The sequence below is a fragment of the Bombyx mori genome, chromosome 24 (genome assembly GCF_030269925.1).
Source record: "Bombyx mori chromosome 24, ASM3026992v2".
Taxonomy (NCBI): Eukaryota; Metazoa; Arthropoda; class Insecta; order Lepidoptera; family Bombycidae; genus Bombyx; species Bombyx mori.
In genome coordinates, this window is record NC_085130.1 from 15421623 (window position 1) to 15434934 (window position 13312).

The 13312-nt window shown below is 40.9% G+C and overlaps 1 protein-coding gene across 1 annotated transcript; it reads right to left on the bottom strand.

Moving 5' to 3' along the window:
* Positions 1-5349: 5349 nt before the first annotated feature.
* Positions 5350-10728, bottom strand: LOC119630466 (piggyBac transposable element-derived protein 3). The gene is made up of 2 exons (XM_038019979.1): positions 9244-10728; positions 5350-5385 (listed from the first exon to the last, which is right to left on the bottom strand). The coding sequence occupies exons 1-2, from the start codon at positions 10726-10728 to the stop codon at positions 5350-5352; spliced, it is 1521 nt and encodes a 506-aa protein (XP_037875907.1).
* Between the last annotated feature and the right edge of the window lie 2584 nt (positions 10729-13312).

The window sequence follows — 13312 nt, forward strand, 5'->3', positions numbered from 1 at the left end:
GATCCCACGCGGTTTTTTCTTGTAAAATTACCGGCGGCGGCGCGGGAATTTTGCGGACAGACGCGGGTTGGGGTCGCGGCGAGGGGAGTCGGGTGAGACCACGACTTTAGGCCGCGACGCGTTCGCGGCCTTGGGTTGTTTCGGCGCCGCGGACGGTTCCACGGCGCGGGCGCGTTTCTTACCGCGCGTGACGGTTTTGAACCCATCGGAGGTTCCGGGTTCGGGGCTGGCGGCCGACTCGAACTCCATCTCCGACTCGGAGTTGGAGCCGGAGCTCGATGCCGCGAATGACGCGATCGACGCGGGCGCGGGGGTGGGGGGCGACATCGGCGAGTCGCGGAGTACCGGCGCGGGAGGCGACAGCGGAGAGTCTCGGATTATCGCGGCGGCGGCGGACGAATCGTCGGGGTTCGATGCTAGACTGGCTTTGTACGCCCTAAACTTTGACATAATGTCCGGGCAGTACTCACGGACGAATTTCGCGAACAACGCGGGGTTCTCGTTTTCTTCCATCGTAGTTTTGCCCGGGGGGGGCGTCCCCGGGACTTAAGGCACACTCGCCGAAAGGCGAGTCCCCTGAGTAGGAGTTCACCCCCTGCGCTTTACCAGCTACAAGGGGGGGAGTGCCTATGCCGTGAGAACGGCAGTTAGCTGGGATTGGGGTGGAAGTTGGGAAGGTGGGGGCCCCACTGGGTTGTGAGTGCCACAACAAGCGGTGATCGCAGTGGGGGTTTAGTCTTTAAAAAGACTGTTTTGCTCGCCGAATAATATAAATAAATTTAATAATATGAGATGAGTGAAATGATAGTGAGGTTGTCGGCCGTGACCGCCCTGCGCATGGCGTCAGCGAATGAACGCATGCGGTCTATGTTTATAGCGGCGATGTAATCTCGTATGATCGAGAAGTCGTTTGAGTGCGCGGGGGCGGGGCGAGGCGCGGGGGCGGGGGCGGGGCGCGGCGCGAGTAGAGGTTGCGGCGCGTATCGCGGTTGGGGCGCCGGTGTCGTTCCTGCCTTCGTGAACGGCAACGGTTTTGCCCACGCGGAGACGGTGGGCACCGGAGCCGGTACGAAAGCCGGTTTCGGCGCGCGGGGCGCCGAAGTCTTTGGGCCAGCGGTTTTAGGGGGCGCGTTTGCCGGGCGCTTCCGTGGAGCCTTGGGGCATCCACGGTAGTTGGCCGTGTGTCCCTGCTTGCGGCAGAGTACACAGCTCGGCGGCTCCGTCGCTGTCTCCTTTACGCGCGAGCAATCGGTGGTCGCGTGATCGTCTAAACACTTCACGCAACGCGGTCGCGCTTTGCAGTTACGCGCGGAGTGGCCATAGAGCTGGCAACGGTGGCACTGCCCGGGAGTGCCGCGTTTGTAGGGGGCCTCTACGGTGACCCCCGATAGGCCGCACACGGTGCGGAGACATGAGGCAATTTTCTTGCCCTCCGGTGTGGCTTCTAGTGCTACGAGCACCATATCATACGCGAATTTGTCGCGCCCGCTGTGCATCCGGTGCACACTTATGACGGGGTAGGACTGACCTACCAGGTCATTCTTAATTTGCTCGACGTCGAGCTCTTTTGGGACTCCGCGTATTACGACGCGGAGTTCACGCTCCTCCTGGAGCGCATAGGTATGATAACCTATGCGTTCCTTGCGGAGGTATGCGGTCAATGACCTATGGTCGTCTGATGTTTCGACCTTGATTTGTATTCCATCCGGGATATTTCGTGCATGGACTACATTTATCTTTTGGGCCTTAAGGGCCAGGGATACGCGATCCCACGAAGACTTTTCCCGCAGGATGACCGGCGGCGGCGCGGGAACTTTTCGGACGGGCGCGGGCCCGGGGCGCGGCGACGGGGTTGCGCGGCGAGGGGATTCCGGGGTTATAACGGTCTTAGGCCGCGAGGCGTTCGCGGCCTTGGGTTGTTTGGGCGCCGTGGGTGGATCCACAGCGCGGGCGCGTTTTTTGCCGCGCGCGACGGTGGTGAACCCTTCCGAGGTTCCCGGTTGAGGACTCGCGGTGGACTCGTACTCCATTTCCGACTCGGAGTCGGAGCCGGAGCTTACTGCTACGGAGGACGCGATTGACACGGGCGCGGGGGTGGGGGGCGACAGTGGCGAGTCGCGAGGTACCGGCGCGGGGGGCGACAACGGAGAGTCTCGGAGTGCCGGCGCGTCAAGGCCGGCCTTGTAAACTTCGAAGCGTGCGACTATGTCCGGACAGAAGTCGCGGACGAACTTAATGAAGAGCGCAGCGTTGGCGTCACTCATGGTGACGTGTGCCCGGGGGGGGCGTCCCCGGGACTTAAAGCAAACTCGCCGAAAGGCGAGTCCCCTGAGTGGGAGTTATACCCCCCTGCGCTGTGCCAGCAACAAGGGGGGGAGTGTCTTTGCCGTGAAAACGGCAGTCGGCTGGGGATTGGGGTGGAAAGTTGGGAAGGTGGGGCTCCACTGGGTTGTGAGAATGCCACAACAAGCGGTGATCTCAGTGGAGTTTTAGTCTCGAAAGAGACTGTTTTGCTCGCCGAATATATAAATGAATTTAATATATGAAATGGATGAGTGATAATGAGTTGGCGTTACGAGTGCACAACAACAAGCTCGAACTGTTTTTGGGATTCAAGGTCGCGACGCCAGCGACAGCGCGTCGAGATGGTCTCCGGAAAGGATAAACTTCCAGACGATCGTTTGTTTTGCTGCTTCTTTCGCTGTTGCGTCGTCGATGGCTTAGCGCGATTCCATTACCGGTCCTTTCAGGCTGGTGCCGTTGTCCGACCTATCCACGTCGAACAATCTTGGAGGGTTGCTTGCTCGGTATCGCTACTCATAATCCCTTTAAGGTATGGGACACGAGGTCTCACGACTCGAGCTCAATGAATACGGTGACCTAAGTTTTGAATGTTGGTGGTAGTTACCAGTAGCAAATGCATTAGTCTACTGGTAGATGCATAGGACGTATCTGGGCGTCGACGGTGACTGGTCGTGAGGAGTTTGAGCAGGAGGGTAACTACCCTTAGGTTAGCGGCGGCTACGAGCATCGCGTTGTCGCTGAGGCGGCGGTGCTACTCGTAAATGCACAAACTTCATCTTCCTATGAAGCCGCGGTAGGGTCGCGCGTCTCTGTGGCGGGGGGGGGGGGGGGGGGCGGTTGCGAGGTCTAGTGCATGTTGACCGACGTAGTGGTGGAATGCTATTGAATTGTTGTTGTGGCGAGACGCCGGAGCTTGTCGCTGGTGACAGACTGAGCACAAGTTCAGCTGCGACGTATTACTGGAGTTTACTTTATACTCGTATAGTATTTCATTTTAAATTAAAATTTGAATCCGATAGCGCTAACAGAAATGTACAGTTTATATAAAAAACTAAACCTAAAATAATAACTCAATGAAATATCATCATTACTTCTATCTATTCCAAAAACTCTCTTGATGTTATTAATTCATAAAAATGCGAAATATTAATTTATGGGATGTAGTCTTTTTACTAAACTCATATGCTAAATGGGGTGTGACGATGAGATGCAACACGGTTTGATGTTAATGTGTGATAAACTTATAAACATTTGTTATGGGAAAGAAAACTTTTGTTTGCTAACGTTTAATTTCACTACTAATTAACCTGTCAATTATTCGTTCTGGTGCTTGAATAAGATCGATTGGACAAAAATTATTCGTCGTGGAAATTGTTGTTAATCCAGTGTCTTATATTTATTTATGAATATCCATTCGAAAAACAGTGTGATAATTTCAACATTAAATTAATTCTTAAAAAAATGATTATATCAAATGTATGACCTGTGACTGTTTTCCTTCAAATTACATACTTTTAACTGTTTCATAAATAGTTAATTATCTACGTAGATAAATAAGTAAGACAGGTCCGAAACGGAAACACAGTATTATTATTTCTATTAATTTTCTTGGTTGGTTTTTATTTTTGTTATTGATTGAATAATATTGTAAGAGTTTGTTACATTTTCTATTAAATGTTTTAAAAAGTTTATATGTTTGGTTTTATTTATTTTGAGCTTGTTTCCTTACTCAAACAGATTCATTAAAAATGAACACGTTGAATGCGTTATGCGGTTTTAAAGACCCAAGCGTTTTTTTTTTTTATTGTATGGGTGGACGTGCTCACGGCCCACCTGGTGTTAAGTGCTTACCGCAGCTCCTATAGACATCTACAGCGTAAATGCCGCCACCCACCTTAAGATATGAGTTCTAAGGTCTCAGTATAGTCACAACGACTGCCCCGCCTTTCAAACCGAAAGGCGTTACTGCTTCACGGCCGAAATAGGCAGGGTGGTGGTACCTACCCGTGCGGACTCACAATATGCAGGCTCCCTCGCTTCGCCTAACAATGTCTATTTTATTCGAAAAACTAAACGAACGAAGTTTGTCTCGATAAAAGTTTGTTTGGTTTTATTTATTTTGAGCTTGTTTCCATACTCAAACATATTCATTACAAATTACCACGTTGACTGCGTTATGCAGTTTTGAAGACCCCACGACTTTTTTTATTGCTTATATGGGTGGACGAGCTCACAGCCCACCTGGTGCTAAGCTGTGCTGCTTACCGGAGCTCCTAGACATTAACAGCGTAAATGCGCCATCCACCTCGAGACATAAGTTCTGAGGTCTCAAGTATAGTTACAACGGTTGGCCCGCCCTTCAAACCGAAACGGATTACTGCTTCACGGCAGAAATAGGCAGGATGGTCGCACCTACCCGTGCGGACTCACAATATGCAGGCTCCCTCACTGCGCCTAACAATGTCTATTTTATTCGAAGAACTAAACGAACGAAGTTTGTCTCGATAAGATTGTGTCTCAAGTGAACTAATTTTTCCTTTCTTTGTGAAATATGTACCGTAGAGTGGAGCTATTTTGGAAGATGAGTGCTACTTGAGACACTGAGCGGTACCTAGCAGATTTGCCCAAGAATTTTTTGAAGTGAAACTTCTTTAGGCTCATGAGGGTAAAATTTTTACAGATGTAACGCATAGACCTATGATGTAACGTCACGCAGGTATGCGATGGAAGTGTCATATTTAACTCGATCGGAAACATGAGAAACGGCGCCAATAAATCAAACTACTATTGAAATGAAGTACTTGTCAAATGTCAGTAGTAGTAGTTGTTGTATTTTTCCAACTGGAAAGGCAAATGTATCATACCAGCCTAATATTTTGTAATTTTTTTGTGAAAAATGTTAATAGGAATTGAAATGAAATGAAAAGAATTAGGAATATTAATCAAATAGCATGAAATTAAATTAGTCAGTTTTGGGTGGTGACTTTAACATTAATTTTGCAGTTGATAATTCCAAACCATTAATTAACTTTCTAGAAGAAAAACTTAGTCTACAGCTAAATAATAATCCAAACACATCAACTACAAATTCAGGAACGACAATAGATGCTATTTTTACAAGATATTTAGATAATGTTGAAACACGAACTTATATTGCATATTTTACGTATCATAATGCTTTAGTCACAACAATACCAATAGAGATCGCGTCGAATAATGTAAATATTGAAGAAAAAAAAAATTAATAATTATATTTTATATTAATTTTCAACACTTAATATTTTAATGACAATTAAATTCCTAACATATCTTCCTTTTCCCTTTCTCTAAGTCTCGGAAATGTAAAGTATTAGATTTGTATAAATATAAGCAAGACTTATAAATTAGTTCGCCAAAGAAGTTTTACTTCTGACATGTGTACTTTGTACGCACGCACTTTTTTTTCCCCTGCTCATGCCGTTAGCCTTGAGAGGCTACATCAGCGTTACCCTAGCGTGTAGGTGAGTTCTCAGGGCTCAAACCAGAGGTGTTGCTAACACTGGTTCTAGCAAGAGCAGTGCTTCCCAGAATCTACCACCGGATCGGAAACGCGACCCGCTGAGAAGATCCGGCGAGAAACTCAGTGGGCTGTTTGTGGGTGTACCGATACACTGCATAGTCGCAGACTCAAAGGTGGGCTTGGCCCTCGACATCGAAGCCGCGGCGGCTTGCGATTTGCTGTTGACGCAGGCGGCTCTGAAACAGTTGTACTGTGCGATAAGACTTTTAGCGGTTACATTGGTAGTGCTGACCAATGGTTCGAGGCGTTATCGGAAGTGAGATAACTATAATAATTAATTAACACAACTGGTAAATCGTAGAGTTTATTCGCGACTAAAACTTAAAAAGTAAAAAGCAACGGAGCTTGCGGGCGCAGCCGCATGTTATGACCACGCACAATTTTGTTTATGAGTCTTGAGACCTTAGAACTTATATCTCAAGGTAGGTGTCGCAGTTACGTTGTAGATGTCTATGGGTAACACTGAATCGATATTTCAAGAATGGGGTTTATCATAATCATAAGTCATAACACTAATACATAAATCACGACTTCAATCAATCTAATCAATGAAGCCTCTTTTTAAATTGATATGGAGCAACTGAATCGATGTTCAATTCTAGAAAATTAACAGTTGATTTTTTTAGTTTTGGTAAAACACATTTTAGTTGGTGCCGTGGCGTGCAACCTCTTTGACAGGACGTAAGATCTACAACGACTACACATAGACTAAGACAGAGACTTGAGAAGAATATGAAAAGAAAAAAGAGAAATGGAACGAGGGCGGACGTGACTAGCGGCAGGCAGTGCTTTTAATGTCTTAAGTGTATAATCTATGGTCTTCCCAAAAGACGGACACGAACTAGACGACAAGGAAAAAATTGTATCTCTTAAGTAAGTAGTCTACCAATGGATCGTCTTTGCGGTGCCACGTCGCCCGGGCCGGATATGTAATTAGCAAATAATGGCCAAAAAACTCAAATATTAATAAGCATAGATATTAAAAACAACCCTGTTACAGTTCACACTGAATAAATATTGAAAAATTGTTATTGCGAATCATGTTGGTGGTGCCACCTATTATCATACTATGTAAGAATACATTTTGTTTGGGTTATTTAAATAATATAATATATGTAAAATAAACGACTTGGGCTGATGTAAAATTCACTTATATATTTAATGTTAATAATTAGTTACGTTTTATCAATTGTTTGGTAGTAATTCAATTTCAATTTATTTGTATAAAAGAAGTTGTATTTAGTTGCTATAACCATTAAAACCTTTTTAAATGGCTGACCGTGAGAAAAATTAAGGAAGCGCTTGTACAAAATATAAAAAGTTTCATTAGATTGTGTTGCGTTTTCTTTATAACAGAACCCACTGCCTGTTACATTGCCGATATAATACCTCATTAAAAGAATTCACTCAGAATTGGCTTGTTAATCATAAATGTTACACCCAGTACGACAATGATATCGCAAAAAGCTCTTGCCATACTGAAAAAAAAAAAAAACACAAGTATATATCAAAATATCGGTACCTACCTACAACAAACAAGTTTAAATCAGTGTTTCTACTTTTAGGGATTTCGCCTTTTTTAGAGCAAAATTGTGATTCAAGTACAACTTATGGCTTGTTTTAAAAATGAAAACTGAATTTAGGGAATTTTACAAATTCTTTATTAGGTGACTATTTATTAAATAATGCTCAAAAGTATTGCTTTATCTTCTTGAGGAAATTCCCCAAATTAGTTAGGATTAAATTCCAACATTTTATTTTACTATTTGGATAGTATTATCAACATTTTTTGTAAAAGGCAATATACATTAATAATGATTTATATAACTATATTTGTTTTTGTTCGTTAAATATTCTCCCGGCATTGAAATTATAGCAAAAAGCTAATTTTATTACGCGAAATTGAGTGCTTTTTTCGTAAGATTTATGACGTAAATAAAGGCATATTTACACATGACCCCTGAGAGAACGTAATCATTGAAACAGTTCCAAGATTTTTTGAACATTGACCATAATTTATTAGCTGCAGCTAAAACAAGATGGTTGTGGTAGCCATGATACAACACAAGATTATTGACAGATGCCTGGATCTTGCTTACGACATTTTCAAGATAAGCTTGCATATATACAAGTTCCGAACAACAAAATTTGGACCGTCTGATCTACCGAGCAGTATCACTCGTTCGGAGGAGGATCTTCCTTTCGTCGCAAACCTACGAACTAGTGACCCACGACTACGAATACCCCGGAGAAACAAATGTCGGAATCCAGAGAATTGAACACGGCGCGTTCATAGGCTCGTCGTAAGCCTATAGCTTCAAGTCACTTCAAGCTTAGATCGGCAGGAGACGGGTATCATATTATCATATTAAATCGATATCACAGTCAATAAATTTAATAATGTACAACCCAAAACAGACGGCCGAACTGACGTGACAATGACATTTGGTGCGCTAAACATGGCGGATTTTCGGCCTCATTAGACGGCGACGGAGACATTTACGTATATTCATGTTTCATTTTATGTACGCACTGAAATACTGTTATATTGTTTTCCTGCGAGTTAAAGTGCTGAGTAAGAACGAGATAGATATATGTTTATGTGTGTGCCTTCAAAATGGGTGCTATTTATATAACCAATTGTACGTATAGAACAATATGTCGTGTCCCTACTATATAGGTCTATGCAGTAAACCGACTTTACAGACAACCGATTTTTTTTTAACAATAAAAATCAACTCAACTTTACATGTTGCCATTGATGATCCAAAAGATGTTACCCCTTAAATGCATGGTTTTTTATTGCGGCCTGGAAAAAATATTTCCTGGTAGGTATTTAGGTACATATAACATAAAAAATAATGAAAAAAATCTGGTATAAAAAAATAGGTATTTATTATGAAAAAATATGTATGTAGACAATTGGCAACACTATGCGTTAAGTACTAAATTTATGCTTACATATTTGTAGGGGTCTATAAATCAACTTAATCTAAAAATAAATAATATACAGACTATTTTGAGTGAAATACAGCAAAACAGTTTCGATTTTTAGTGTGACACAATGCCACCTTACATTTAGTACACTCAGTCCGCGAAAAACCTTTACAACCGGGAAGTTTGCATCTACTTTTAGAAGTGCATCTTTTTTCATTGTGGCCTAAGCCATCAGTCCGCACGTCTCTTGGAGGAACGGGCTTCATTGGACCTCGATGTCTTTTTGCTTCTATCTCCCGATCTATATTACTGCTTGAAGGCCTTCCTCTTTTGGGTTCAGTATTTTTTTCATAATTGCACAATGTCTCCGCAAGATCTGATCTATAATCACCTAGTGTCATGTTTGGGTGGTGTTTTTTATAAAGTACCCATGAATTTATTACCGACATGTCGATCATGTGATAAAATAATCGAATGTACCATTTTCGACTTTCGATTCGAATTTTGTAGCGGCCCAAATAACTGTCCATCAAATCTACTCCACCCATGTGGGCATTGTAATCTTTTACAATTTTTGGACAGGCAACAGAGACCTTTTTCTTTTGTTTCTTATCAAATCTGCTGACAGTTTCAGCCGGTTCGGAACCAACATAAGTAGATACCAACGTAACAAGCTTATTATCCTTCCAACAAGTTACCGAGATATCCACACCTTCATAGTCTGCTACGAGTTCCTCATATGATCCCCTTGGAACAGAGTCCTTCATAAACTCTTTTACTACCGGCAACTTACAGGTTTTACCGAGTCGGTTCCTCTGAATTGTGCCCAATGCATATATACCTTGAGTATGTAGGTAATATAACAAAGGAATTGACGAATAAAAATTATCAAAATAAATTATGTGGTTCATTCTTCGTGGAACTGAACGGCACAATCTGATGACTGTGTTGCCTACTACACCAAGATCAGGTTCATCACTTGAGTATTGAATATCCTGTTTTCCAGAATAAATTTCAAAATTGTGAGCGTAACCAGACAATGAGCACAGAACGTATAGCTTGAAACCCCACTTATGGGGCTTGTTGGGGAGGTATTGTTTCATGAAATGCGCTACTTTCGTAGAGCACATCTGTTCATCTAAGGACAGTCTCTGCTCAAATGGTGCCACACTCAAAAATAATTTATTCAAATGTGCCTCTACAGGTCTTATTTTATGCAGACGGTCGTGGTTTGGGTGACCAACGGGCTTGTGTAATGAGTTGTCATTGAAGTGAATGACGGATCGTAGTTTTCCAAATCTATTTAGCGTCATCGTTTCCATTATATGTTTGAAGCCATACTTACCCCAATATGATCTTACATTTGGGAAGTGATATACTGACATAAATATAATAATACCAAGAAACTGACGAATTTCCTTGACATTTACAGGAGGGCAGTTGGAGATGCCTTTTTGCGTGATATACAAATTGGTCTCATTCACGATTTTTACTAATATATCATCGTTTAAAAATAGCGTAAAATACTGAAATGGTGTTTCTAGTTGGGCAAATTCTGGGGAAAGGTCTGTATTACCTGTAAAACTTATGCGGTCTTCACTAAATTCCAAATTGCCTTTTTTCCATATAAGTTGCCTACTTCGTTGCCTCAAGGCTGCTGCACCAATGACACCTGATAGTGGGCGACTAAGTGAAGGCCCTGGAACTGAAAACTCATCCGGTAGATGGTCTTCTTCAATAGGTACATCAGGATTTGCATTGTACTGATCTTCTTCTGCATCTTCTAAATCCTGTATCAGATCTTGTACAGTCGAGTAGTAATCTATGTCATTTTCGTCTCCTATAGACTCTTCATCTTCAGAAATGTCTCCATTTTCGAGAACTGATAAAATATTTTCAATATCTTGCTCTGCCAACCGTTTAGACATTCTAAAAACTGAAAAAAATGAGCTAAAAGCCCAAATCCAAGAAAATAATAAGCATGCACATAATATGCAACAAACGCATAATGTAGACATTTGGCAACATACAGTTTTATAAATTTTTTTTATACTGATCTAATAAAATGTGTAACTAAAATATGAAAAACCAATAACTTACCTAATAAGAGTTCAGAATATATATATTTTTTTATAAGAAATAGCACTCGTATATCAATAAATACAAAATTACGGAGACGCTTCTTATAACTCTATAAACTTAGTCGACCGCCAAATAGAAATGTCAAAAAAAAAATAGATTTGCCGCCGAAACTTGCATAATTTCTTTTTTGACACTAAATATATTTATTATCTATGGTCGTCAAAGTGCGTTCGGAAACACATACCACACGACTTCAATAAAATAATGTAAAACGTGGTATGTATACATTTGGCAACAATATGCATTTAAGGGTTACAAAGCTTTCTGTTGAAGCCTTGACCTTAAAAATCCCTTTTTTTTTTGGTTTTTTTTTTTGTTTATTTATTTTGCAGATTTAAAAATGGCCCAATTTAGACGAGACACTGTATTATTTGTTTTGATGAAATTTAGAAAAGCTATCTATGAAAGATGTATTTGATCATTTTGGGGCTATAATCGTTAAATGCAACATGAAATAATCTGCTAACGAATAACGAAATCAGACTTTAATCGGAACATGTGTTTCGTATTTAAAAAATAAAGCCAATTAAGCTTCAGAGACAACAGTGCTAGTTTTTTTATAAATAAAAATCGAAGTGGAAGCATATTTTCACTATGGCTTCCATCTTCAAATACAGAATGGAAGCCGTAAGATTATGCAGTATCCTGAAAAATGAAATAACCCACTAAAGGAACAGGCTCACCAATGAAAACCTTAAAGGAATACTCCACAATCACTATCCCTATATTTGTCTGTCCCTGTGTATGCTTAAATCTTTAAAACTACGCAACGGATTTTGATGCGTTTTTTTTTAATAGAGTGATTGAACAGGAAGGTTTATATGTATAATAACATCCATTAAATAGTGGAGAAATCAATAATAAATTACAGTTTCCGACGCGAATCGAGGGCGGGTCGCTAGTAAGTTATAATAGAAATGGCAGCTAACGACTGCCTAATTTTGGAACTTACTCAGTGCCGTGTGTAGGCGTGTAGGACCGTGAAAATGTGAAACAGTAATTAATGCTTCGATTTTTAGCTCCTCTAATTACTATATACTTCATGGTTGTTTAATTTTTGGTATTCAAATATGCAAAGAAAATTAAATGTAGAAACTTACATACCTACATTCTTCGTCCTAAGTCAAGGAATTAAAAAGGGGTATTTTTTTATCATTTCAAAGAAATTTAGAGTAAAACAAAAATTTTAAGTAGAAACACTGTTAAAAATTATGTCGAATATTAGTTTTCTTTATGGCGGGAACGCGAGGAGTGAAGTTGTGTGATTGCAGAAGAGGGCTATTCGTGCTATTTATAATATGCACCCGAGGGAATCCTTGAGGGACAAGTTTAAGGAAATCAAAATTCTAACTTTAGCGTCCCAATACATTTTTGAAAATTTATTGTACGTGCGTAAAAACATTGTAGAATTCCCCAGAGTCTGCGATTTGCATAATGTGAACACTAGGAACAAACATAGGCTTGCGTTGCCGGCGGCTCGAATTAAGAAAATAAGCAACTCTTTCAGGGGGCTGGGTGTACAGCTTTTCAACAAGATCCCACAAAACGTTCAACTACTACCTGTTCATAGATTTAAGAAAACTGTCAAGGAACGTTTGTGCAAAAAGGCATATTATAAAGTTAAGGATTTTTTACTAGATGGCACTACGTGGGAATGAGGCGTTCGCTCCTGGCCTTTTCATTTTTCATTATTATTATTATTTATTTGAATTGTATTTTTTTGAATTGTTTTTTTGTATACTGTAAATATGTTTTCTTGTTTTAAAAAAAAAAAGAAGAAAATAGTTGAGAAAATACAAAAAAAAAAAAAAAAAAGCCCGCTGAGTTTGTTTCGCCGGTTCTTCTCAGGACTGTGGCTTTTTTTGGAACCGGTGGTAGAGTTAACATTTTCTTTTACATTTTGACATTCAACAAGTGTGTTTTTGATGACATCCAAGTTGAAATAAATGATTTTGAATTTGAATTTGAATTTGATTTGTTGTATTTTGTCTATTTAGTGTTTCTTCAGGTTTAAATGTGTAATCATGGCGGTTTATTAACTGTTTAATATCTGTGAAAGAGCACAAATGTGGAAAAATGAAACACACCCGCTGGACGTAACTTCTCGAGATTCTCCAAAAAGTCTACTGAAAAAATCTCAGTAAATGGCCACCATTTTACTGAGATTATATTTCATTTCATTTAATTTCATTTTATTTCCGTTTCATTTCAATTCATGCCATGTTTCATATTAATCAACTTCGACTCATTTCATAATATGATTTTTATTTATAAAAGTTTTCATAAAATTAAAATCAGACTTGACTTAAAGGTCTTAGTTACCAAGTCAAAAAAGTGTCGAAGATTCACGAAGCTTTGGCTTTTGGCCGA